Genomic DNA, 27,774 nt, shown 5'->3' with positions numbered 1-27,774 from the left:
ACTGACCTGGAAGATGGTCAAGAAGTAAACTGACAGTATCTAACAAGTTTCACTTCGTTTATCTGGAATATGCCAGCAGTTTTTATTCAGGTGGCTGCTGTCTTTGAGTCAGTTGACCATCAGCGAAAGATCTTGTTTGGAGTTTTTTCTTTGAAATATTTGTTCCTTTGCACTTTGTACGATGTTCTTTTCTGAGGCTTATTAACAGTGGCATTACCATTTTCCTTTTTTAAAAAAAAAAGTAAAATAAAAAGCTCAAAAAGCCAATTTTTTAAGTTTGTTTTGAGTTTGAAACATAATAATCCTGGTCACCTTATTTCTTTTAGACATTAAGATGTTCACTTAAAGTTTTTCAGTCATAATGATCTGGTCCTAAAGCAGCCTCCATGACAGTCTGTGAGCAGCAAAGATGTTCAGAGGAGCTCCAGTTTGTCCACAAATGTGTTTAAAACAATGTTCCTCAGAGAAAGACTGGAAGGGATCTGCATATTTCTGCCTCTACAGAGCAGAATATCATTAAAGCAGACTGGCCAGTCCTGACCTGGCCCCAATAGAGAAAAGATGAAGAGCTGAACCTCTTCATCACCTGGTTTCCTCAGAGTCAGAACGTCTTTAAGTGTTGGGAGAAGGAAACATCACAAAGTGGGACAGTTTAGATATGTGCTGAAGGAAAACATTAAGACTGCAAAAATGTTGCTGTCAGATGTCAGTTTACAGGCCAACTTTTATTGACTGTTAGCAACACGATACAAAACTGTGGAAGTTTCAAATGCCACGACACACATTCAAACACAACGACCACGTTAACAAAATGTGTTTAAATAGAAAACAATAAAAAAAAACGCTCATTCATCATTGACTAATCACAGAGATCGACTCCATTCCAGGAGGAGAAACGATGTTCTTTGTTCAGGGCAGGAAAGCCATCTGATCCAGGGTCAGTTTGTAAAAAACTAAAAACATCATCGATGATCAAAGAGAAAAGATGAAAGAAGTTTGTTGAAGATGTTTGTTTCGTTCATCTGTCGGCGACAAACTGAAGACAATCATCCATCCATCGTCTGCCGCTTATCCGGGGGTCGGGGGGGCAGCAGCTTTAACAGAGAAACCCAGGCCTCCCTGTCCCCGGCCACTTCCTCCAGCTCTTCTGGGGGGACCCCGAGGCGTTCCCAGGCCATAGTCTCTCCAGCGTGTCCTGGGTCTTCCCCGGGTCTCCTCCCAGTGGGACGGGCCCCGAACACCTCCCCAGGGAGGCCTCCAGGGGGCATCCTAACCAGATGCCACCTCATCTGACTCCTCTCAATGCGGAGGAGCAGCGGTTCTACTCCGAGCCCCTCCCTGATGACTGAGCTTCTCACCCTATCTCTAAGGGAGGCCCAGACACCCTGCGGAGGAAACCCATTTCGGCCGCTTGTATTCGCGATCTTGTTCTTTCGGTCTCTACCCACAGCTCGTGACCATCGGTGAGGATGGGAACGTAGACTGACCAGTAAATAGAGAGCTTCGCCTTCTGGCTCAGCTCCTTCTTCACAGCGACGGGTCGGTGCAGAGCCCGCAACACTGCAGACGCTGCACCGATCCACCGTCAATCTCACGCTCCATTCGTCCCTCACTGTGAACAAGACCCAGAGATACTTGAACTCCTCCACTTGGGGAAGGAGACAATCTGAAGACAATCAGCAGCACAAAATGAAACAGAGTCGTCTGCATAGAGACGGACTTTACAGGATGGTTTTTGGCTCTTTAAACACAAAAAGTTCTCAGTTCAAAGTAAAACTTTGCTCAGAACTTCCTGCAGAAATTAAGCTTTGTGACTGTGGTGTGAATGCAGTTAAAATCCAGAAAATATAAGACTTTATTTAGTAGAAATAGTAAAGTAAAATCCATTTGGCTGCTCACGTTTTGTCCTGTTTGGGAACGACCTTCCATCCAAGTCTGAGGTCAGAAAGCTGGTGGGACCGACCCGACTAGGTCCATAAAATACATTATTCTCTGTTTTGCATCATGAACACCATAAAAATACAGGTTGGACAGAACAATAAGTGTGACTGATTTCACAAGAAATGACAACAGACCATCTGATACTGCAGCGACCTCCATTTTCTACGTGCACGGCTGCCATGTTGGATTTTGAGGTAGAAGCTGATGAGGTTCCACCGACTTCAGCTTCAGTTCAACTTTCCTTTTGGGAACTCGGACATTCCAACTTTCACGTTAAAACCCAATGCATGGGTTTAGATTGCAGGCATTTTTAATTTAAAAAGTGCATCGTTCCTCCAACTAATGCACTTTTTAAAGTCTGGGTAAAGCAAATTTCTAGAATTACATGCGAATATGTTAAATTTGTTAGATAATATTTGCCTAAAACATCATCAACTATTTAAGCTGTTTCACCAAAGTCTTCTTCAACTCTAACTGAAATCACCAGGAGAGGTGAAACATCTCCAAGACCCAAGAAAAGAAGCCCAGTTTCCTCTCGTCAAGCTGATGATATGAGCCTAAGTACAGCTGTGGAGTTTGAAGCTACAGTAACTGAGCAGCTAGCTTCTGTCTGGAACTGAACATGTAAAATCTACGTTTTCTTTTCATGATGTCAGTCGGAGTCTCACCACATCTGTCGTGATGTCAGATCCACGTTCAACGCTTCAATGTCGGCATTCGCCACGAAAAAAGCTTATAAAGGAGGTAGGAGGAAGAGCCCACAGGTGAGGAAGTTTTCCACGTTTCTTCTCTGCTTTCTGTGGTGAGCTGTTTGAATAAAGGCTCAAATATTGTACAAATACTAGGAAAGGAAATAATAGGAAAGTTCCTGATTCAGTTCCCGACAGACGCAGCTCAGCCTTCTCCTGTGGTGACCATCGGATGAGGTGCTGGTCCGTGGATTTCCACCATTTTGTCACCAATCCTTCCATTTTTCTGCTTCCTGTTCACTCTTAAATGCTTACAACTAGAATAAATATAGATAGTTAGCAACTGGAATCATCAATCCAAGGACTGGTTTTCCGGTTTAAACAACAATACAATGGATATGTTACCGTATCACGATTTCTAACCGCGCATTGGGACTCTACTCTGTGTTGGACATGTGGTTAGATGCACCTTTTACATAATGTTTGATGGGTGTTGGCTTGAATTAAACCGTTTGGGGAGCTGATCTGTCTCCAGGTCAATAGTTCTGGTTCAGAACATGAGATTCTGTGCTGGCAGGAGGTTGATGGTCCTACACTGATGCAGTGACGTTGGCCCACGAGGGGAAGGAGTCCAGAGAAAACATGACACGCCCCCAGCTGTTAATGGCCAGACTGATGCAGCCAATCCCAATGATGTTCATCACCACGCCTGTTTTAGCCTGCAGGGGGCGCAGTGAAACAGGTTAAAAACCAGGATGAAACAGGTCTCCTTTCTGACAAGAACAGGACTCACCATGTCAGACACTTTGAGAAATCCATAGGAGAAGACGATGGCGTTGGGAGGCGTGGCCACTGGCAGCATGAAGGCGAAGGAGGCGCTGAGGGTGCAGGGGATCATCACGTACAGCGGGTTCAAGCTTATAGACTGCGACTGGGTCAGGACACACACAGGAAGTTAGTATTAAAGCAGTATCCTGGGGTAAAATCCCACAATAAGAGAGAAAACAGTTCCTCACTTTCTGTGCAGATGTTTCAGATTAAAAGCCTCCGTTTCCTGTTGTTTCAGGAAGTATTTTATTGTGAAACATCTGCAGGAAGTGCACACTGGCTCCACCCCCTTTGACGCAAACTGTGCTGGGATTTCGTTACCATGGAAGCGAGGATGGGCAGAAAAAGCGTTGCCGTGGCAACGTTGCTGGCACACTCGGTGAAGGTGGCGATGAGGAGGCAGAGGACGATGGCTATGGCCCACGGAGGGATGGAGTGGAGAGGCGTCATCTGAGCGCCGAGCCAACGGGAAAGACCGGACTCCTGATGGGAAAACACAAAAATACGATAGATTCTCAGTCCAGGTAATCCTAGGAGCTTGATTAAGGACAACTGGACTTCTTCTTCTTGGCTCTTGAAGATGTTTCACCTTCATCTGACCGGATTCTTCATTTGTAAGCTAGTTGGCGGGAGTTTCAGCTTTTAATTGGCTGGATCCTCTGACCGAAACATGCTCGTTCAGACAGGAAAACGACTCACAGGTGAGGATTACGCAATCGGCCACATGTTGGTCGTGTGGTTCAGTCGGACCTGAACGACCCACCAAGTCCCAGAACTGCAGGGGGGTAACACCTGTGTGAATCCTGCACCTGCACAGCCAAACGTATGAAGACGCCATCAAAAGCCCAGAAAACTGCCAAAGAAAAACAGGGCTGGAAACCAAAGGTGTGAACTGTTTCAGGCCCGGATATGTGCACAAACAAGATCAATAAACTGAAAAGGAAATCAGAGGCTCTAACGGCAGGTTCTTTAATCGTTCTGGGACAGGTGACCCAAAGCTGCTTTAGTTCACAGAACCTGGTGAAGAGCTTGAGCAAAGATGAGGAAAAACTCCAATTTAGACGAGATTCGAGATCATTTATTGAACCTTTTTGTTTTACTTATAAATGAAAAAGTATATTATATCAGCTTCTCCCATGTTTTTGTGCTCCAACTCACCTCCAGCTTCAGGATGCTTCAGGGAGCTTCAGGGAGCTTCAGGGAGCTTCAAGGAGCTTCAGGAAGCTTCAAGGAGCTTCAGGAAGCTTCAAGGAGCTTCAGGGAGCTTCAGTGAGCTTCAGGAAGCTTCAAGGAGCTTCAGGAAGCTTCAGGAAGCTTCAATGCGCTTCAAGGAGCTTCAGGAAGCTTCAAGGAGCTTCAGTGAGCTTCAGGGAGCTTCAGGGAGCTTCAGGGAGCTTCAGGGAGCTTCAGGGAGCTTCAGTGAGCTTCAGGAAGCTTCAAGGAGCTTCAAGGAGCTTCAGGAAGCTTCAAGGAGCTTCAGGGAGCTTCAGAAAGCTTCAAGGAGCTTCAGGGAGCTTCAGAAAGCTTCAAGGAGCTTCAAGGAGCTTCAGGAAGCTTCAAGGAGCTTCAAGGAGCTTCAGGGAGCTTCAGGAAGCTTCAAGGAGCTTCAGGAAGCTTCAAGGAGCTTCAGGGAGCTTCAGTGAGCTTCAGGGAGCTTCAGGAAGCTTCAGGGAGCTTCAGGAAGCTTCAAGAAGCTTCGGGGAGCTTCAAGGAGCTTCAGTGAGCTTCAGGGAGCTTCAGGGAGCTTCAGGAAGCTTCAGGAAGCTTCAGGAAGCTTCAAGGAGCTTCAGGGAGCTTCAGGAAGCTTCAGGGAGCTTCAGGAAGCTTCAAGAAGCTTCGGGGAGCTTCAAGGAGCTTCAGTGAGCTTCAGGGAGCTTCAGGGAGCTTCAGTGAGCTTCAGTGAGCTTCAAGAAGCTTCAGGGAGCTTCAGTGAGCTTCAGGAAGCTTCAGGGAGCTTCAGGGAGCTTCAGGGAGCTTCAGGGAGCTTCAGTGAGCTTCAGGAAGCTCCTTGAAGCTTCAGGAAGCTTCAAGGAGCTTCAAGGAGCTTCAGGAAGCTTCAAGGAGCTTCAGGGAGCTTCAGAAAGCTTCAAGGAGCTTCAGGGAGCTTCAGAAAGCTTCAAGGAGCTTCAAGGAGCTTCAGGAAGCTTCAAGGAGCTTCAAGGAGCTTCAGGAAGCTTCAGGGAGCTTCAGGAAGCTTCAAGAAGCTTCAGGGAGCTTCAGTGAGCTTCAGGAAGCTTCAGGGAGCTTCAGTGAGCTTCAGTGAGCTTCAAGAAGCTTCAGTGAGCTTCAGGAAAATATCGTCCACGTCCAAAAAAAAGATTTTTCTTAAAATCTTCTGAAAAGCCCGTCTTAAACATTAACATACTTTAAGAAGCTATTTCTAACTTATAAATATTCAAATATTTATGTGTGACGATATTTTTCTGCCTTCATCTTAATGTTCAAAATGTTTTTATGTAAAAAACTAGAAATATTCTGCAATAATTTACTCAACTTTACAAGTTTATTTGATTCATTTTAACGTTATAATAATAATGATAATATTTAATATTTATAATATTTAAAAATGCTTTTAGACATTTCTTCATTCTCCCAAATAATTGATTTTTCTAAAAATGTCTAAAAAATCTTTCACTTTGTTTGTGTCATTTCCAAAATTACTCTCTAAAAATGGCTTAAATTTGATGATTTTACTCATTTTTCGTGTTTTTTCTTCTTCTTAATTGTTCTAAATTTGAATAAAAAGCAAAGTGAAGCTTCAAAGTCTTTCACTCGACCCAAATCAAAGCCTGGTTGCCTAAAAGGTTTCTTGAAGCTGTACCTCGCTGCCTTTGGCCAGAGCGAAGCCTCCTCCGAGCAGCAGCACGATGCTCCACGGCATCTTCTTCTGAGTCACCTGCCAGGTGAGCAGAGGGGGGGCGGGGCCTCGGGACACCTGGCTCTCTGGGTGGGTTGGACCTTTGGTTAGAATCACACACGCATAAGTCCGGGTTGTGCGCGCCGTGCGCGTGTCTCACCTGAGTCGGAGCCCCTCCAGAAGCAGAGGTATCGCGGAGGCTCGGAGGGAAGAACGAAGAGCAGAACCGCGACGAACAGCGCGACGGTCGCATCGGTGACGAACCTGCACACAGAAATAAGTGTTCACTTATTTATCACCTGAAAGTGATCCGGATCAAGTGAAAACCGAGTTTACATCCAATGAATCTCATCCAGGTCTGCTGTGGTCACGTGATGCATGAATGAAGATTTCACCACAGGCTGTGGGTCTGTTTGAGTTCACTCAGTGACCTGAACTGTGACGTTTCCAAACCTCTTTTCTGACCTTTAGATGTTTTCCATTCATCTGCAGATAAAAAGGTTTTCAGCTCATCACCTGAGAGTTAAGAACTAGATTTAATGTGACGTCATTTCTTTCAGTAGAGAAAGAAAGTCCTGCAAACTCCTCACTTGTTTAGTAGAAAAGCAACAAATCACAAATATATGAAATCTCTAATAATTTCATATAATGAAATATATTAAAGCAAATAAAGAAATAAATCTGCTCAAATAAATCAAAGTAATTAGTTGTAAATAATGGCTTTTTTTTATAAAATCAAAGAGAAAAGATGGAATCAGCTCGTTTTTTGCATTTCTAAAACAAAAAAGTCTAAATATAAAAGTGAGTCTGCCTGTAAAATAGAGTTTATTGAGCTTTAAAGATCATTAAAGTCCATAAAAAGCTGAAAGTAATTCAGCTCAGATTGTGACAAAGGTTGCTGGTTGTTTCCTGTCAGCTGGGATGGTTGTAAAAGGGAAACATGGAGGGAAAACTTCAAAGTTTGTGATTGAAATGACAGGAAATGGGATTTCCATCCAGAGAAAACAAACGTAAATAAAAACTTTTATGTTTTATGAATTATTTGTACAAAACAACCACTGATTCTTGATTTTGTAGAAGTCTGAAGGATATAAAAATCCATTAAACAAGGACAGCTGCGGTTAAAGGTGGGGTTGGGTGAAGTATTACTCGGAGTAAACAGCAGTCGGAGCAGTTTGCTGAATCAGGGGAAAAAGAAAGAAACAACAAACCTAAAATAATTCAGAGCAGTTCCAGCGAACAGCATCAGTTTTATCAGTGTTGGTCGGGAACATGACAGCTGCTGATCAGCTGAATCCGTCAGGAGTTGATCACACCTGTTGGATAGTTTACTGCTTAATGTTACTCTTTAAATTATGGTCTTTCAGTGGATTTACATGATGAGATTAACTGGATTATAGCTACTTCTTTACTTCTTAAACTTCTTAACTCTTATCTGATCAATAAGTATTTGCATCTCTGACTTTGTACCAGAATAACATGAAAATAATTAAACTCTGACCAAATCAAAGTGAAGCTAATTCAATATATGATAAAAAGAATAATTCAACTTTTATTGATCAAGTCGTTTGATACGCAGTCGTATTTATTTAGCCTTTAAACCCGTTTAAGGCTGAATGGATTGTTTAATATTTCCACTGAGGTACATATGAAGCCGTCTTTCTGCATCTGAGTCAAAGACAAATGTTCTTGTAGGGACAATAAAGCATATCGTATCGTATCGTATCGTATCGCATCGTATCGATCGTATCGCATCGTATCGATCGTATCGATCATATCGATCGTATCGTATCACATCGCATTGATCGTATCGTATCATATCGCATCGTATCATATCGTATAATATTGTATCGTATCACATTGTATTGATCGTATCGTATAATATCGTATCGTATCACATCGCATTGATCGCATCGTATCATATCGTATAATATTGTATCGTATCACATCGTATTGATCGTATCGTATCACATCGCATTGATCGTATCGTATCATATCATATCTTATAATATTGTATCGTATCGTATCACATCGTATTGATCGTATCGTATAATATCGTATCGTATCACATCGCATTGATCGCATCGTATCATATCGTATAATATTGTATCGTATCACATCGTATTGATCGTATCGTATCACATCGCATTGATCGCATCGTATCATATCATATCTTATAATATTGTATCGTATCGTATCACATCGTATTGATCGTATCGTATCGGATTGATCGTATCATATCGTATTGTATCATATCGCATCGTATCATATCATATCGTATAATATTGTATCGTATCGTATCACATCGTATTGATCGTATCGTATCGGATTGATCGTATCATATCGTATTGTATCATATCGCATCGTATAATATCATATCGTATAATATTGTATCGTATCGTATCACATCGTATTGATCGTATCGTATCGGATTGATCGTATCATATCGTATTGTATCATATCGCCTCGTATCATATCGTATAATATTGTATCGTATCACATCGTATTGATCGTATCGTATCGTATTGATCGTATCATATCGTATCGTATCGCATCATATTGATCGTATCGTATCATATCGCATTGTATGATATCGTATTGATCGTATCGTATCATATCGCATCGTATCACATCGTATTGATTGTATCATATCATATCACATCGTATTGTATCGTATCGTATTGATCGTATCGTATCATATCGCATTGTATAATATCATATCGTATAATATTGTATCGTATCGTATCACATCGTATTGATCGTATCGTATCGGATTGATCGTATCATATCGTATTGTATCATATCGCATCGTATCATATCGTATAATATTGTATCGTATCACATCGTATTGATCGTATCGTATCGTATTGATCGTATCATATCGTATCGCATCATATTGATCGTATCGTATCATATCGCATTGTATGATATCGTATTGATCGTATCGTATCATATCGCATCGTATCACATCGTATTGATTGTATCATATCATATCACATCGTATCGTATCGCATCGTATTGATCGTATCGTATCATATCGCATTGTATGATATCGTATTGATCGTATCGTATCATATCGTATTGTATCGTATCATATCGTATCGTATCTTATCGTATTGATCGTATTGTATCGTATTGATCGTATCATATCGTATCGCATCGCATCGTATTGATCGTATCGTATCATATCGCATTGTATGATATCGTATTGATCGTATCGTATCATATCGCATCGTATCATATCGTATTGATCGTATCATATCGTATCGCATCGTATTGATCGTATCGTATCATATCGCATTGTATGATATCGTATTGATCGTATCGTATCATATCGCATCGTATCACATCGTATTGATTGTATCGTATGAAACTGTCTCTTTTAACCCAAAGCTTTTCTGCTTTGCTTTCTTGTCGTAGCAGAAACAGTCCTGACATGGTCACCTCTGAGCAGAAGATTTTTACAGTCTGTTTCTCTTTGATCAGTTAAACAGTGAACTTAAACTCAGCTGATCATCATAAAAGCTGTTGCAGTGTTTTCATTTAGGCATCAGTTTGCTTTTGGTAACATCAGCAGAGGTTCAGAGCAGGATGTCTGAGCGTCAATGTCAACTTGTGTAATCAAGACCTTTCAGTTCTTTGAAGTCATCTGTTTGCACAACCTCAATGTACAAGCTGCCCCCCCCCCCCCCCCCCCCCCCCACATTCTATGTACCAAGCAGGGAAACAGCAGCAAACACGCTGACAGCTCATGATATTCCTGTTCAGTGTGCGTGTTAAAAAGGAACATCGTGTTCCATTCATCTTTAATCCAAACATTTTCCGAAACCAAACCAAACTTAAGGAATGTGCTGTTTTTGCAACAACTATTAAGGTTCCGACACCAGCTGAGGGGGTTTGTCTGAGTCATGCCTATACCAGCTGGAAGCTCACATTTCACACTTTTGTTAATAAAAAAAAGAGCTTTAAATGCAGATTTTCCATCATCACAAGCAGCATTCATGCTCTGAACATGTACTCACAGAGCTTGTGTTGCAGCTCTTTCCTCCCATGGAACGAACCTGTGAGCTACAACAACAATCTGACTGAGCAAATACATGCAGGCCATCCTTTCCCACCCCCCTCCAGCTCTTCCAGGGGGACACTGAGGTCTTCCAAAGCCAGACAAGAGACACAATCTCTCCATCGAGTCTTGGATCTACCGTAAAGCCTCGTCCCAGTAGGACCGGTCCAAACAACCTCTCTGGGATGCACTCTGACCCCAGAGAGGGCTCCCATCAGGATCCCATCAGGGCTGGTCACAGATCCCAGTAATAACTTTAATGGACATCATTTCTATTCACCATAAATTGCAAAGGATTTCATCAGTTTAGGATGGTATCTTTGCTTTTTCCAGACAGTGTTGTCCTGTTGGCTTCAACACACAGAAAATAAATTATCTACAGCTTACAATCTGCTTGTACTGGGACCTAATCGTCTGTAGAATGGGTCCGATACCCACTAATCTCCAATAAATAACCTCCCATAGGACACACAAATAAAAACTCTGGTTTCTAGCATGTAAAAAAGTGAATGTGTTTTAAGTAAATATCGTGTGAAGCTTCAACAATCGACCTCTCGTTTGTGTTCACAAGCAGAGCTGAACATCCTCTCTTCTCAGAAATGGACTTTTTCTTCTCGGCTCTCGTGTTTAATGAAAACCCGACAGCCAGCAGGACAAACAGACCGATGATGACGCCTGTACTGGTCATGTGACCCAGCTGGAAGTTCATGAATGAACGTTGTGGAAACCAAGTGAAAGGTTAGGGGGCGGAGCCACAGTGTGTTGTTTTCAGGTGAAACTCATCCCATCACACAGATTAACAAAGACTTTTTAACCCAGACAGTACAAAGTAGCATTAAAACCCACCTGAATAGTGTTTGAAAACGACCTCAAAAATGTGAAATATTAAGACAAAGTGTTCCAGAAGTCTTGAGCTTTGTTCAGATGCAGCTTTGCAAACCTAAGCTGTGCTGCCATGTTCTTTTTAGAGAGAAGAGGCTTTCTCCTGCAGCCCTTCCAAACAAGCCATCCTTGTTCAGTCTTTTTCTAACCGTGCTGCCATGACCTTTAACCTTTAGCATGCTAACTGAGGCCTGTAGAGTCTGAGATGTAGCTCTGGGCTTCTTCACCTTGGGGTGAACTTTAACCTTTAACATGCTAACTGAGGCCTGTAGAGTCTGAGATGTAGCTCTGGGCTTTTTCACCTTGGGGTGAACTTTAACCTTTAACATGCTAACTGAGGCCTGTAGAGTCTGAGATGTAGCTCTGGGCTTTTTCACCTTGGGGTGAACTTTAACCTTTAGCATGCTAACTGAGGCCTGTAGAGTCTGAGATGTAGCTCTGGGCTTCTTCACCTTGGGGTGAACTTTAACCTTTAACATGCTAACTGAGGCCTGTAGAGTCTGAGATGTAGCTCTGGGCTTTTTCACCTTGGGGTGACCTTTAACCTTTAACATGCTAACTGAGGCCTGTAGAGTCTGAGATGTAGCTCTGGGCTTTTTCACCTTGGGGTGACCTTTAACCTTTAACATGCTAACTGAGGCCTGTAGAGTCTGAGATGTAGCTCTGGGCTTTTTCACCTTGGGGTGAACTTTAACCTTTAGCATGCTAACTGAGGCCTGTAGAGTCTGAGATGTAGCTCTGGGCTTCTTCACCTTGGGGTGAACTTTAACCTTTAACATGCTAACTGAGGCCTGTAGAGTCTGAGATGTAGCTCTGGGCTTTTTCACCTTGGGGTGACCTTTAACCTTTAACATGCTAACTGAGGCCTGTAGAGTCTGAGATGTAGCTCTGGGCTTCTTCACCTTGGGGTGACCTTTAACCTTTAACATGCTAACTGAGGCCTGTAGAGTCTGAGATGTAGCTCTGGGCTTCTTCACCTTGGGGTGACCTTTAACCTTTAACATGCTAACTGAGGCCTGTAGAGTCTGAGATGTAGCTCTGGGCTTCTTCACCTTGGGGTGACCTTTAACCTTTAGCATGCTAACTGAGGCCTGTAGAGTCTGAGATGTAGCTCTGGGCTTCTTCACCTTGGGGTGAACTTGCTGGGACGTCCACTCCTGGGAAGATTGACAGCTGTCCTGAATGTTTTCCACTTGTGAATAATCTTTCTCTCTGTAGAATGATGGACTCCAGATAGTCTGGAAATGGCCTTATAACCCTTCCCAGACTGATGGGCAGCAGCAGCTGCTTCTCTGAGATCATTGCTGATGTCTTTCCTCCTTGGCATCGTGTTAAACTGGCAGAACTCCTGCTTTTATAGAGCTGCTCACACTGACTGAGGATCAGTTAATCAGAGCATTGATCAGCAGCTCCTGGCTGCTTCTTACCCTCTTAGCTTCTTTTCCAGCTTGTTTCTGGTACTTTACATTCACAAAGACTGTTTTTGGTCACTTCCTGTTTTAGGCTGAAATATTTTCTCTTTGTACCTATAATAAATACCTATAACTCAATATTTTCCCAGATTTTGTCTGTGTTCTTTGCTGTTTCCTGGTGTGTGTTTTTTAAATGTTGGACGGTCTCTTCCTCTTGGCTGTTTGTCACAGTTTTAACTCTGTTTTTAACGCTGGACTTTGCACTCTAACCTGCCTCTGAGACCTGTTAGAGAACCATTGATTTCACACTTTCACACATATTCACAGGTGTGTTATTGGCATCATATTACTGAATACGATTGAGTAAACTCACCTCTGACTCTGCTGTCATATTTACTGAAAAATCAGCTTTTTAGCTTCTCGTCTGACTTGAGTCATTGAATTTAAAATCACTTGTGATCTGCAGTCAGATGAGATGCTTCCTGCAGTTCATGCAGCTCTAAGTCACCCATTAGTACCCAGCACACGTTTCCTGTGCTTGTTTGGGGGTTTTTGCCCCGAGGAAAGTGGTGTTAAACAGCTGTTTGGTTTAATTTATTCGCCTGAAGTCAATCTTTTTTCCACTTGACACTAATTCAGGACCAAAGGTGAGAAATGTGACTGATTTACTCCGGGAGGAGTTTCTGTTGAAGAACAACTCCAAACGGAGGTTTGAATGTTCATTCTGGTGAAGATTAAAAACTTTATGAGTTGGAGCTCATAAAGGTTTAACTGAAACAACTTTTGTAAATCTGTGCTGAACGTGTCTACTTTCTATCTACAGCCAAGGCGACTGCTTTGTTTGAGTCTTCTTCCTCAGTGTTTAGCTTCCAGTTAGCGACCGCTACTGTCCTTATGATAGCCATGCAGAAGGTGGTCTATCGGCCCCCGCTGACCACACAACAAACATGAGTTTATTCACTTATTCACTTCAAACCAGCAGATGGAAATTACTTAAAAGTTTTGTTATAAAAAAATAACGAAAACCTAACTGAGTTTCAACATTATAGGTGAAATATTATGCCTTTTATGCCCGTTTTAACAATTTTCTGAGGTGTTATTGAGATGTTTTAGACGGGCTTTGGTCAAAAAGTGTTAGACCCTGTAGGTCAAGCGAGTGAGGAGAGGAAAAAACTCACCTTTTCCACACAGCTGCAGGTTGTTTGCATGTTTAAATGCCATGAGCACCAGAGCCTACATGTTCTGAGAGGTTATTCTGTGACGCATTACTAAACATAAGAAAGATCAGACCATACCTAACCCAACATGCCCCCCAGCTCCTGGTGCAGGCCATGGTCATCTCCCACCTTACTGCAACGCTCTCCTAACTGTTCTCCTAACTGGTTTCCTAACTGTTCTCCTAACTGGTTTCCTAACTGCTCTCCTAACCGGTCTCCTAACTGGTTTCCTAACTGGTTTCCTAACTGGTCTCCTAACTGGTTTCCTAACTGGTTTCCTAACTGTTCTCCTAACTGGTTTCCTAACTGGTCTCCTAACTGGTCTCCTAACTGGTTTCCTAACTGGTTTCCTAACTGGTCTCCTAACTGGTTTCCTAACTGGTCTCCTAACTGGTCTCCTAACTGGTTTCCTAACTGGTTTCCTAACTGGTCTCCTAACTGGTCTCCTAACTGGTCTCCTAACTGGTTTCCTAACTGGTTTCCTAACTGGTCTCCTAACTGGTTTCCTAACTGGTCTCCTAACTGGTCTCCTAACTGGTTTCCTAACTGTTCTCCTAACTGGTTTCCTAACTGTTCTCCTAACTGGTTTCCTAACTGCTCTCCTAACCGGTCTCCTAACTGGTTTCCTAACTGGTTTCCTAACTGGTCTCCTAACTGGTTTCCTAACTGGTTTCCTAACTGTTCTCCTAACTGGTTTCCTAACTGGTCTCCTAACTGGTCTCCTAACTGGTTTCCTAACTGGTTTCCTAACTGGTCTCCTAACTGGTTTCCTAACTGGTCTCCTAACTGGTCTCCTAACTGGTTTCCTAACTGGTTTCCTAACTGGTCTCCTAACTGGTCTCCTAACTGGTCTCCTAACTGGTTTCCTAACTGGTTTCCTAACTGGTCTCCTAACTGGTTTCCTAACTGGTCTCCTAACTGGTCTCCTAACTGGTTTCCTAACTGGTCTCCTAACTGGTTTCCTAACTGGTCTCCTAACTGGTCTCCAGCCTGTGAAACCTCTGCAGATGGTCCAGAACGCGGCGGTGCGTCTGGTCTTGGATCAGCCTAAAAGAACACGCCCCCCCTCTGTTCATTGAGCTCCTCTGGCTGCCCTTAGCATCAGATTCATGTCCCTGATGTTAGCTACAAAGAGCTTAATGGAACGGCTCCATCTACTTGAAGGCTCCTGCAAAGGCTTCTGTCCCAACTGGGTCCCTCCGGTGGTCCCAGGATTGTCGTCTAGCAGCTCCTACACCACGCCTAAGACAATCCAAACTCTGTTCATGTATCGTCCCACGATGGTGGAATGACCTACCGAGCGCTACCAGAACAGGGGCGTCCCTGTCTATCTTCAAGAAGCTCCTGAAAACCCAGCTCTTCAGAGAGCATCTCCTATCCCAGCACTTACCTTGTACTTCCCTCCCCCCTCTATCTCTGCTCTTTATCTTTCTGCACTTCCTTCTATGCCTGCACCCTATCTCTACTCTGTCCCCTCTGACAGAGTCGGACTCCTGGGTTCCTTCTATGGAGCTTATTGTTAGCTTTTATAAAGCTGTTATATCTTCATTTGTAAGTCGCTTTGGATAAAAGCTTCTGATAAATACAGAAACAACTTCTGACGTATTTCACTGCACTTTGATGGAATTATCCCAGACTTTAGAGAGTGTGACGGACCCACACTTGTTAATCATCATTGTCATCAGCCGACCACTGGGATGAATTTAGTTTCCATTCCACATTTCCACAAATAACAGCAGAAACTTTTATTAACCTCAGCTGTTTGGAGGCTGGTTTTTCTAATTGTTATCATTGTGACTGGTCAAATCTTTCTACAATGACTGGAATGGTTCGTAAGAGTCAATCAGAGGTCCATTCATTCCTATAAGAATCTCTGTAATCCCTGAAAAACATGTGATCCAGGAAGTTAATGAAGCTGTTACAAAAAAACTTTGCATTTCCAGGATCGTATCAAATTAAAATCCATTCTGAACTGAATTGGATAGAAATCCTCCTGCTCTTTATTGTGAAAGATGTGGATAAAAAACCTCATTCAACAGCAGATGGGTTCCCCTGAAGTGGTGCAGAATTAATCAATTAAAAAAGGATGATTTCATTGATGTAATTAAATAAATGTGTGAAAAAGGGATTTATCCACATTTAATTGTTTCCTGGTTTTTATTTAAGGAAGTATGGGAACTATAGATAGCAGCACAGTCTTTTCTTTTCAGTGCTTCAGAACTGTTTCTATGCAGATGACACTCTGATTTATGTCCCCATCTTGCCAGCAGACCGTAACCATCAGTGCGCATTTAAAACTAGAGATTTTAGAACTAAAGAGTGATTTTCTCAGCTCCCTGAGCCTATAATCTGTTACAGAAGATGTTCAGCTGCAGAACAGAAGAACCACGACTTCCAAAGGTTGATGAAGGCTCTAAAAATACTTTGCAGAATCAGAATTGTCCTTCTATCCTGGACTGAAGGTGTAACAACCAGGATCCACAGTGATGTTGATTGGATGCTCTGAAACAGTCCAGCTGTTTGAACAAATCCACTCAGGACAAACACATCCATAACACAAACAGTTTGGACTCACTCTGCCTTGGCGTTGAACAGGTTGGTTGACCAGCCGTCCATGAAGCGCGGGTCTCGTGTGAACCACAGCACCACCATGAGGATGAAGACCGCCAGGACGCTGACTTCTCCGTAACTCATCTGTCCCAGACGGCAGTGCTCCTCCCTGATCAATTCGTAAGCCGCCTTCTCCTTCTCTGACTGGACCGACCCACAACCCCAAGTTCTCCGCAGGCTGCAACAGATGGAAAAGTACGTTGAACCAGTAACTTCATGCATGCATGGAGAGAAAGCCTTGGAAGAAAGAGACTCACTTGCAGCCGATGTAGAGGAACTGCAGCCAGAACCAGGCGAGCGTCAGCATCAGCACCATGGTGGGGAAGGCGAAGGCAAACCACGACGCAAAGTTGATCACGTCGCCGTTCTGAGGGAACAGTCTGTGAGGACACATGAACACTGAAGTTCATCATCCATCTGCTCATTTTCTAAACCAATCCAATTCAGGGTCACGGGGGGGGGGGGGGCTGTTATTGGGCGAGAGGCGGGGTGCGACCTGGACAGACCGGCTGCCACCGCAGGGCCTCAGAGACAAATGAGACAAACAACAATGCTACCAAGTAATCAAGGAATATAAGATTTTACCTGTTATATTCCACTGATGGAGGAAAAATGTGCTTGAAACAGCTGTCTCTGAATTAGGATTGATAAGGACTGGATAGTGTAGTGTGATTGCCACCTTCCATGTGGGAGATCTGGGTTAAAATCCCCTGCATGAAAGGTATTACCTACAGTAGGGGTCCTTAGGCAAGACCCCCTTACCCTACCTGCCTACCTGTAAGTTACTTTGGATAAAAGCGTCTGCTAAATGCATAAATATAACAGTAAATGCTTCATTCCAACACCTGACATCACCTGTTGCTCAGATAATCCAACCGATCATTGGTTTTCCCTTTCTGTTAGCCTGAAAGGGAAAATGCATAAACATAAACAGGATTGTGCCTAATTTCACTTTATTTAAGTCTGCTCAGACGGGACAAAGTGGGCTGAAGTCCAGTTTCTGGATGAAATCCTGTGTTTTAAATGGTTGGAAAAAGTTTAGTCAGTTTTCTCTGTTTGTGAGTCAGATCTTACTGGCTCATCTGCCCGATCAGGACGAGGTTCGGTCCGGTTCCTGTCAGGGTGGCGATGCCTCCGATGCTGGCAGCGTAGCAGACGCACAGCAGGAGGCCTTTGCTCATCCTCTTCTTCTCCTCTTCCTCGGCGCTCAGCTCCTGCAGCTCCGTCGGAGCGATGTTCTCCACGGTCACGACCACTGAGCAACAGAACCATGGTTAACCCAGAACTGCAAATAACGAGCCCGATCCCTCAGTGCTCATGAAGTGATACTCAGCTCTATAAGCTTGAATGTTTTCCCGGGAAGAGCCCGCCGCCACTCGCCATCACATGACCCGGAGGTGCTGGTTCCTCATTTTGGGCTCAGCTCCGAGTCATCACCCATTCTGACCTCAGTACACATTTCAGTTTGCGTTCATATGCCGAGGAACACGTAATAACAGGTAATAACAGGTAATAACAGGTAATAACAGGTAATAACACGTAGTAACACGTAGTAACACGTAATAACACGTAATAACACGTAATAACAGGTAATAACACGTAATAACAGGTAATAACACGTAATAACAGGTAATAACACGTAATAACAGGTAATAACAGGTAATAACACGTAATAACAGGTAATAACACGTAATAACACGTAATAACACGTAATAACACGTAATAACACGTAATAACACGTAATAACAGGATATTTTCCTAAAGTTAACCAAACCTGACCAAGAATGTAAAACATATATGAGGCAGCAGTTTGGGAAAAAAAACAGGTCAGATCCGGAACACGTAAAAACAGTTTATGTTTTATTAGTCACGTTTCCAGGTTCTTGTCACGTTCGGTTCACTCACGTTAATTGTGGTTAATTGTTAATTGTTCACAGCTGCACTTCACTCCCTCCACAGTATCTAGTCTCCTGGTTTCCTTTCAGTCACTGCAGAATCCTCACTATCCCTTCATGCCTCACCACAGAGAAGTATTAAGTATTTTTGATGCCACGCTTTGTGTTTGCCTTTGCTCCCTGTCTTGTTTTTGTTGGAATAAACCTGTTTTTGAACCAAAAGAGCTGCATCTGGGTCCTACCTCTCCATAGTTCGTGACAAACAGGATATTTTCCTAAAGTTAACCAAACCTGACCGAGAGTAAAACATTTGTGAAGCAGCAGTTTGGGAAAACATCGGTCAGAACCTGGATTAAAGTGTCTAAAGAGAGTTTAGAAGCTTCATTGCTTGCACCTCCTCTTCTTTCCACTATATTTACAGGTCACTTGATGCCTGCTTATTGAAGCTCTCAGCAGCTGGAGGGGGCACCTCCTGGATATAAATATGGATGTGATACCGGAGGATTCCCCTCGTGATTCAGCTCTTTGAACTCACCCGGCCCGCTGCTGGTGTCTGACGGCGGCTTGTCTTGAGGAGTTGGCTTCACAAACTCCTGCTTGTCCATTGGATCCTGTGACATCACTTCCTGCTCAGAAGGCAAGTTTTCCCCTGGGTAGCTGGTATCCTCTGAGCAGTTTTGAGCCTCAGTGGAATCATTCAGACCTGGAAACAACACCCAAGATCAGAGGCAGGACTGGAAAACGGATTGGAAAACAGACTCCAGGATCTCTTTTGGGTCTGAGTATCTCTGCATATATGAAAGATACCCGGAAATCCCTCTGTCTGTCCTGATAAAGCCTTTAATCAGCTGCTGGATTCCTAACATTTGTGCTAACATCCAACCTCATAAAACACCCGCAGTGTCGTCACCCAGATTTATAAGTCGAATATATGTTAGTATTTCCTGTTTATTTTCTAATTGGCTAATATTAGGCTGTATGCTCCGTGTTCAGGCTGAAGAATGAAGAGTTAAAAGATTTTAAAGCACCTAGAAAATACATAAAAATATAGTTTTCACAGGGAATCAGTTGTTTAGTGACAGTGGATTTGTTATCCTAAGTCGATTATTTATATTAGTATTATTTATAGTATAGTTTAGTATAGTTTATAGTTTATCATGCACATAACAACATACGTAATTAATAATATTAAGTTATAAATATTAAGCATTTATAACTTGGACAAATACATTCTAGTTCATAAACTAATAATAATAATAAAAAAAGGCTGTAGTATCGCGATAATACCCAGAACCGTGATACTTTGTCTGGTATAGTATCCTGGTTACTAATTTTGGTATCGTGACAGCTTCACAGGGTGTAAATACTTCTGTTTGGTCTGTGTTGGCCCTCAGAGGTCAGCTGCCTTCTTAGATCATCAGATCAGAGAAAAGTCATTCAACCCATTCACATTTCTGTGGTTTTCTTTCACTTTCTGTTTGCTTAGATTTAAGCAGCATGACTACTTGGTTAGGTTTAGGGAAATAATTTGGCACCAATCCATCATGTCTGATAATTACTTTGTAATATAACGCTCCAGGTTATCTTCTGCAGTGGTTCCAGTGTTCGCTGCTGAGGTGCAGATGGAGTCACAACGAATGGATGGATTTCCTTTAGATCTGGTTCAGTACTTTGTTTGATAGAGAAAAAGCAGCAGAGCAAATGGTGTCCTGATAAACGCTGCTACTTCACTGATATTCTGCCATGCTGCGAGGTTTGCTGCAGCAACACTTTGACGCTCTATCTTCATCTGTTTCATTCATTACTTTAAAAACCAGGCGTTTAACCACTCTTACAGAAAGAAGAACAACAGATTTAACCTGGTTAGAAGGTTTAAACTATTTCCAAAACACAGAAAGACCATAAAGCTGGACCACAGCAGAAGTTTGGGACAAACTAAGAGAAAACGTTTGTGATACCAGTGAAGCTCCCTCCGGGTGTAAGAAAAGACGATGAATCTATGAATCATACCTTTCTCTGCTGCCTGCTGGATGCTGATGGCTTTCTGCTGCAGAGGTCTGCTCTGGGTGGAGGTTGCGGGGTCTACGTCTCCGTTGCCATGGAGCTGGTCCAAGACGGCCTGGACGATGGGGACCATCATGGCGGTGGTGGCTGTGTTGCTAATCCACATGGACAGGAAGGCCGTCACACCCATGAACCCCAGCATGAGCCTAGGAGACGAAGAAAGAGATGAGTCCTGATCCTGATTTAGTTTTTTAAAATGCTTTGAAGATTTTACTGATTGCATTTAAAGTAATTCATGTCTGAACTTCAAACTGAATTATTAAGTTTCTGCTTTAGTAATCTGTCTATTCAGAGCCCTGATCCAGAGCCCTGATCCAGAGACCTGATCCAGAGACCTGATCCAGAGACCTGATCCAGAGACCTGATCCAGAACCCTGATCCAGAGCCCTGATCCAGAGCCCTGATCCAGAGTCCTGATCCAGACTCCTGATCCAGAGCCCTGATCCAGAGCCCTGATCCAGAGCCCTGATCCAGAGCCCTGATCCAGAACCCTGATCCAGAGCCCTGATCCAGAGCCCTGATCCAGAGCCCTGATCCAGAGACCTGATCCAGAGCCCTGATCCAGAGACCTGATCCAGAGCCCTGATCCAGAGACCTGATCCAGAACCCTGATCCAGAGTCCTGATCCAGAGCCCTGATCCAGAGCCCTGATCCAGAGTCCTGATCCAGACTCCTGATCCAGAGTCCTGATCAGCCTCATTTCTTTATGACCTTTCTGTAACCTTTAAAGTGTCCTGATCAATAGTTCTGCAGCTTTCTGAAACCTTTAAAGTGTCCTGATCAACAGTTCTGCAGCTTTCTGAAACCTTTAAAGTGTCCTGATCAATAGTTCTGCAGCTTTCTGAAACCTTTAAAGTGTCCTGATCAATAGTTCTGCAGCTTTCTGAAACCTTTAAAGTGTCCTGATCAACAGTTCTGCAGCTTTCTGAAACCTTTAAAGTGTCCTGATCAATAGTTCTGCAGCTTTCTGAAACCTTTAAAGTGTCCTGATCAATAGTTCTGCAGCTTTCTGAAGCTCTTTCACAGTTTTTCTTTGGACATTTTCTGCTTTTCCCCTCATCTTCAGTCCTTGTTCCTGAGCATTTTCAGAGGAATGTGTTTTTTCTTTGTTCGGCCACTGAACTCTGACCTTTGAACCCTTCAGGCAGGAAAAAGGCTCCTAACTCAACAGAAACCTTTTGATCAGGTGACTCACAGGGCGGGCCGGACTCCGACCACCAGCAGCACTCTCAGCGCGATGCGTTTGTGGAGGTTCCAGTGCTCCACGGCCACGGCCACCATCAGCCCCCCGACGAACAGCATGTTGGTGTCCTTCAGGTACTGCATGCACACCTGAGCAGTTCAAGTTCAAAAGGTTAGACATCAGCCCAGCTGTGTGTGACATTAGAGAGCTCCCTGATCCAGTCTTACGTCTTTGGACTGCATGATGCCGAGCATGGGGAACAGGATGGTCGGCAGCAGCGCCGTCACCGCCAGCGGCAACACCTCAGTGCACCAGTACACCGCCATGAGCGCTATGACATAAGCACAGGCTGCTTCCTGCACACAGACATGTTTACTGCTGACACGGGCCAAGTGTTCGGGTGAATTTACACAAATAACGTCTAAAGAAAGAGGATGAAAACGCGCTATTTCTGCAGGTTGGTTTCAGAGGAGAAGCTGTCCAACTTCACCTCGTGTTGCATTCACTGAACCTCTGAATGAGTCGGCACTCTGAGCATTATAACGCTCTACCAGGGCTTCTGTTCCCGATGTGTTCTGAGCATTTCATATTCAACAGGTAAGCAACCCTTCTACTTAAGGACAAAGTTTACTTCAGGTCATCTGATTTCAGTTAAATAATTCAGCCCAGTTATGCTCAACTTGACCTGGGAAGTTTGGAGGCTCCTGTTTCGACCACGCACTGAAGCTGTACCTCTACCGGTCTGATGATCTACATCGCGCTCTTATGTCAGCGCTCGTTATGTAAAGGTGCAATCTGTAACTCCAGCTCTCAGATTAATGCAGGTCAGAAGGGAAAACGTGTAAAACAGAAACTCTCCAGTGACGGAGGAGCGCCTCGGGACTCTACCTGAGAACAGAAAGTATTTGCAGGTTTGAAAAGTGTGAAAATAAAAGCTGTTTGTGTGGAAACGGGAGAAATGTTGATGCAGATTCATGCTGTGAGCGTCCTCCACCTCCTGCAGTTAGACTGACCTGAACTCAGGGAAGCTGTGTGAAACAGAAAGCTCATCCACCTCCAGGACAGAATGAACATCTAAAAGTAACTTCTAAAACTAAGTGAACCCCTCCTGCTTCCACAGGAACTAAGAGGGTAAGAATCAGCCAGGAGCTGCTGATCAATGCTCTGATTAACTGATCAATGCTCTGATTAACTGATCCTCAGTCAGTGTGAGCAGCTCTATAAAAGCAGGAGTTCTGTCAGTTTAACACGATGCCAAGGAGGAAAGACACCAGCAACGATCTCAGAGAAGCAGCTGCTGCTGCCATCAGTCTGGGAAGGGTTATAAGGCCATTTCCAGACTATCTGGAGTCCATCATTCTACAGAGAGAAAGATTATTCACAAGTGGAAAACATTCAGGACAGCTGTCAATCTTCCCAGGAGTGGACGTCCCAGCAAGTTCACCCCAAGGTGAAGAAGCCCAGAGCTACATCTCAGACTCTACAGGCCCCAGTTAGCATGCTAAAGGTTAAAGGTCATGACAGCACAGTTAGAAAAAGACTGAACAAGGATGGCTTGTTTGGAAGGGCTGCAGGAGAAAGCTAAAGTTAAAGTTTATATCGGCATGGTAACACACAGCTGTGCACCGCCTGAAACCAGCTGCTGTGGACAGAGCTCTAAAGACAGGTCTGAAAAAGGAGCTCTCGTACTGTCAGCCTGTGATAAACAGGCAGAATATTTCTCCTTTAAGAGCAGTAAATATAACAAACAGTTAATTTTAGGATAAAAACTGAACCAGAAACAAGTCAGAGACGTTCCTGGTTATAAGTTAGCTGCCTTTCTTTAATCTTTCACCACAAACACCTGCAGCAAACTGTTGATAGTAAAATCACTGCAAAGGAAAATCAGCTCTTTGTTTTTTTCCCCCAGAAACGACTTCTCGGTAACTTTGGACCTTTTCATCGGTCTGGACTGTGTTCGTCAATCAGTGACTGGAAGCTGTGAATGAAACTGCTGCTCAAACAAGCAGCTGCTGCACGTCAGCACAGCCGACGGCTGCTGGAATTAATTATCAATGGAAAACAGGGCCAGAGTCGATGCCGACGGGCCCCCGGTGCGACGAGGCCGTCGCAGGGTTCCAGATCAAGACCTTCATCACTCGTTCTGAGAGGAAGGATTAAAGCAAACGTCCGTGAAAGCAAAGGTGATGCTGAAACTGAGCATAGATCTGATTAAATAAAGCAAACTGAGCTGTTAATTCACTCATTTTCAGCTTTGTTCCTGTAGTCGTTAGTTCACAATGTTGTTTTTCCCAAAGGCCCCCCCCCCTTATGTTGCAGTGTCCTGATTGTGGAGCACCCTGAAGCATCTTATTGGGAACATCTGTGTTAATATTAACCGGTTAATATTAACCTGTGAGGTCCAATACATCCGTTCTACTCAGTTTCACTGGGAAAACTTTAACATTGTTCATAAAACCGGTCCAAAAAAGCTGCTGGTAGTCAGAAGAGTCAATTTATACGGATTAGTAATCACAGGTTAGGCTAGTTAGACTACTTAGTTATCTGTTAACGGGTTAATTATTATCTTTAGTTCTCTGTCGTAGGAAACTGAAAACGTTGACCAATTATTATTTAATAAACCTGACAATGTTTAATTAACATTGTCAGGTCACTAGTTACTAGCTAGTTAGTAACTGTATCTAGCTAACTGACTAACTTTAAAAAATAGGCTATTTATACTGGTTAACTACTGGTTGACTAAGTAAAATTTGTTCCAAAGTGGTTGGAAATTGGTAAATTGAGAAGTAAAAATAAAAATAAAGTGGTAACTTAAACCGATTATCATTCAAAAATGCTAAAATGATAGAAGTGGTAAGTTAAATGTTAACTTTCACTGTCACAGAAATCTTTTTGTTGAAGCAGTCTGTAATTATGAAACAGATTATCTAAACTGGTTAGTGCCTGATAACTGCGGCCTAACCAGGAAGTGCTCGGTAAGTGTTAACTAGTTAATCATGTGAAATCTAACAGTTTAAATGGGATAAACTACTTAGTTTTCAGTAAATGAGCATTTTAAACCGCTCTGGAAGCTATTTAATTAAACTGATGATGTTCAGTAAACTTGTCAATATTAACTAAGCCCCCCCCCCCCCCCTCCATTAACTTTGTGCAGCAGACACACCAGGGGGCCACACAAGGGGCCCCCGAACCAGCAGAAGAACTCATCCTCCAAGTTTTTAACTTTGTATAAACCTGAAACTTTAAATGGTTAATGTGTTACGGTTACAAGCTAATTCAGTTAATTAGTTATTATTATTATTTTTTAGCTAATCAATGATTAAGACTGAGTAATAAAGAGTTAACTGATGGTTTAATTTTAGGTAAATATTATATTATATTATATTATATTATATTATATTATATTATATTATATTATATTACATTACATTACATTACATTACATTACATTATATTATATTAATATTAAATATTATATTATATTATAATATGTAGGTAACACAACCTAATCAGAGCTTTATAACTGTACTAGTTATTTCTTGGTAAACTGATTTAGTCTCAGTAAACTTGGTTATATTTCCACATTGTTAACTGGTTTGGCTCAGTGAACTGGCTCACCAAAGTGGTTAGTTAGTGAACTATGTTCTGTAACCAGATAACTTTAAGTCATCATTTCACAGTTGATGGTTAAATCAAACTGGTCAGCAGGTTGTCTTTTTCATGCTACCAGAAAGCAGGTTAGTGAAACCATTCAGTGTACGGGTTAGTTAAGCAGCTCAGTGCCTTGGTTAACTAAACTGATCAGCGTAGAGGTTAACTAAACTGATCAGCGTAGAGGTTAACTAAACTACTCTTTAAACAATAAGCAGGTTATGGCATGAATATGGAATTCTAATGAATAGTAACCAGGTTAACTAAATTGATCAGTTACAGTTAAACTTTTCAGTGTCCAGGTTAATTAGTTAAGATTATTGGTTAATCAAGAGGTTCAGTTTACTGCTTAATTAAACAGGTCAATAAGCAGGTTAGGTAAACTGGTTACCCAACTAGTCATCTTGACTGGTCAGTAAACTGTCTTTTCCTAACTACAAGTAATCACTTTAATTAAACTTAATTAAATGGTTCAGTATGTTATTTATTTAAACTGGTTAATAATAACTGGTTACCAAACTAGTTACTTGAACTGGTCAACAAGTGTCTTTTCCTAACTACAAGTAATCACTTTAATTAAACTTCATTAAATGGTTCAGTATGTTATTTATTTAAACTGATTAATAATAACTGGTTACCCAACTAGTTACTTGAACTGGTCAACTAGTGTCTTTTCCTAACTACAAGTAATCACTTTAATTAAACTTAATTAAATGGTTCAGTATGTTATTTATTTAAACTGGTTAATAATAACTGGTTACCAAACTAGTTACTTGAACTGGTCAACAAGTGTCTTTTCCTAACTACAAGTAATCACTTTAATTAAACTTCATTAAATGGTTCAGTATGTTATTTATTTAAACTGGTTAATAATAACTGGTTACCAAACTAGTTACTTGAACTGGTCAACAAGTGTCTTTTCCTAACTACAAGTAATCACTTTAATTAAACTTAATTAAATGGTTCAGTATGTTATTTATTTAAACTGGTTAATAATAACTGGTTACCCAACTAGTTACTTGAACTGGTCAACAAGTGTCTTTTCCTAACTACAAGTAATCACTTTAATTAAACTTAATTAAATGGTTCAGTGTGTTATTTATTTAAACTGGTTAATAATAACTGGTTACCAAACTAGTCTCTTTCTAGCAGCCATTAGGCAGGTTAGTTAGCAGGTTAATTAAAGTGTACCGGTGACTCACCGTGGTGCTGAATGCGAGCGGCAGCAGGATGAACGGGCTGCAAACCAGGACCACAGCACCCTTCAACCTCCAGACCCTCTGCAACATTTTCACCCGCAAAGGAAGAACCGACATGGGCGGCGGCGAGGAAGAAGAGGATGATGAGCAGAAGAATCCTGTCAGAGTGTCTTTATGCTGACAATCCGCCTGCTCTCCCTCTGTTCTCCGACACATTTGTGATGCATTTCACGGCCGACACTAAATATTAACTTTATGTGTGTTTCCACACACACACGAACCCGCAGACGTTATCTTCACTCTCACCAGAACAAACACAGAAGTGGAAATCAGATCCGTTTGCGTCAGGCTGAATTCACCTTTTATCTTCCTGCACACATCGGCTCATTTTCCCCTAAAGTTCAGGCTGGAACTGCTGCTTTAAACTCACAGAAGTTATCATCACGGGTGGATTTGTGTGCCTTCAGAAGCTGTAAAACAGTCTTTTATTTGTCAAAGCTTTGATGGATGGAGCTAATTGAGCTGCCACTCAGTCACGGATCTGAAACTCTGGTGATTTCTGCACCTTCAGGTTCATGTTGTGATATTAAGAAGCCACACAAACACACTCTGGGTGGAGTATCACTGAATTTATGTCCTCCTCACCTGAAATCCTTAACTTTAACACAACTTTGTACCTTTGTGAAGGTGAACATTTTAAAATGTGCAACACAGAAGTCATCAGGACTGAATCAGCTGTTTGTCTTAACATGTTACATGAAAAGTAAAATAAACTTAAACCAAATAAAAGTTCTTAGTTTTTGCATTAAAACGTTAAAAATTGATCCAGGCGTCTGTAATCCTCTGCTGCCACCTGGTGGACACAAACTGATCTGCATGGATTCGCTGCAGCTGTGTTTTGGAGACATGTGGTGAAGCTGTTTTCTGGTGAGATGGCGCTGATGTAACAGATATTTCTTGCTTTGTCTCTGATTGATTTAAACATTTCTACCACTTTCTAAATGTTCTTCTCTCGACTTAAGAAAACAAATACATAAACGTGTGAGAAAGGTGTGAATTGTGTGAAACTCTGTGATTTCTCTGTAAAGTTCCTCCTTAGAATCCATCCCCAAACAGATCGTAGATAAGAAATATCAGCTGTTGAGCTCATTTTCCCTCAAAACATCTGGCAGACATGTTGAGTCCAGCTGTCCAAAACGTTGCTGTGTTATCTGAATTAGGTCATCCGCTTTGTACATAAACAGATTGTTGTATAACGGCTCTTCTGCAAACCTTTCTGCCTC

General features: G+C 42.4%; 1 protein-coding gene across 3 annotated transcripts; it reads right to left on the bottom strand.

Annotated features, from left to right (window-relative positions):
* Positions 1-706: 706 nt before the first annotated feature.
* LOC140279435 (Na(+)/citrate cotransporter-like) lies at positions 707-27,005 on the bottom strand. 3 transcript variants are annotated; one of them, XM_072374555.1, is made up of 13 exons: positions 26,495-27,003; positions 21,869-21,997; positions 21,654-21,790; positions 20,405-20,604; positions 18,930-19,097; positions 17,574-17,754; positions 16,757-16,879; positions 16,465-16,677; positions 6,476-6,579; positions 6,280-6,416; positions 3,780-3,941; positions 3,424-3,561; positions 707-3,349 (listed from the first exon to the last, which is right to left on the bottom strand). In XM_072374555.1, exons 1-13 carry the CDS (start codon positions 26,705-26,707, stop codon positions 3,221-3,223), a joined length of 2,034 nt encoding a protein of 677 aa, XP_072230656.1. In that variant the 5' UTR covers positions 26,708-27,003; the 3' UTR covers positions 707-3,220. The 3 variants fall into 3 exon arrangements, with proteins under 3 accessions (XP_072230656.1, XP_072230657.1, XP_072230658.1); XM_072374556.1 differs by having other exon boundaries at positions 6,280-6,401; positions 26,495-27,000; XM_072374557.1 differs by lacking the exon at positions 21,869-21,997 and having other exon boundaries at positions 26,495-27,005.
* Between the last annotated feature and the right edge of the window lie 769 nt (positions 27,006-27,774).

The sequence above is a fragment of the Leuresthes tenuis genome, unplaced genomic scaffold (genome assembly GCF_036924035.1).
Source record: "Leuresthes tenuis unplaced genomic scaffold, fLeuTen1.0.hap1 SCAF_21, whole genome shotgun sequence".
In the NCBI taxonomy this organism is placed as follows: Eukaryota; Metazoa; Chordata; class Actinopteri; order Atheriniformes; family Atherinopsidae; genus Leuresthes; species Leuresthes tenuis.
The sequence above is the reverse complement of the archived record's forward strand: the minus strand, read 5'-3'. Positions and strand labels throughout refer to the sequence as shown.

What these genes read in the sequence shown, in the direction of transcription:
- LOC140279435 (XM_072374555.1), bottom strand. Translation starts at nt 26,707, where the DNA reads ATGTGTCGGAGAACAGAGGGAGAGCAGGCGGATTGTCAGCATAAAGAC. An exon ending in AGACACCAGCAGCGGGCCGG is followed by an intron (nt 17,755 to 18,929) that starts GTGAGTTCAAAG and finishes TCTGTTGCTCAG; the next exon opens with TGGTCGTGACCGTGGAGAAC. An exon ending in TTCCTCTACATCGGCTGCAA is followed by an intron (nt 16,678 to 16,756) that starts GTGAGTCTCTTT and finishes CATCTGTTGCAG; the next exon opens with CCTGCGGAGAACTTGGGGTT.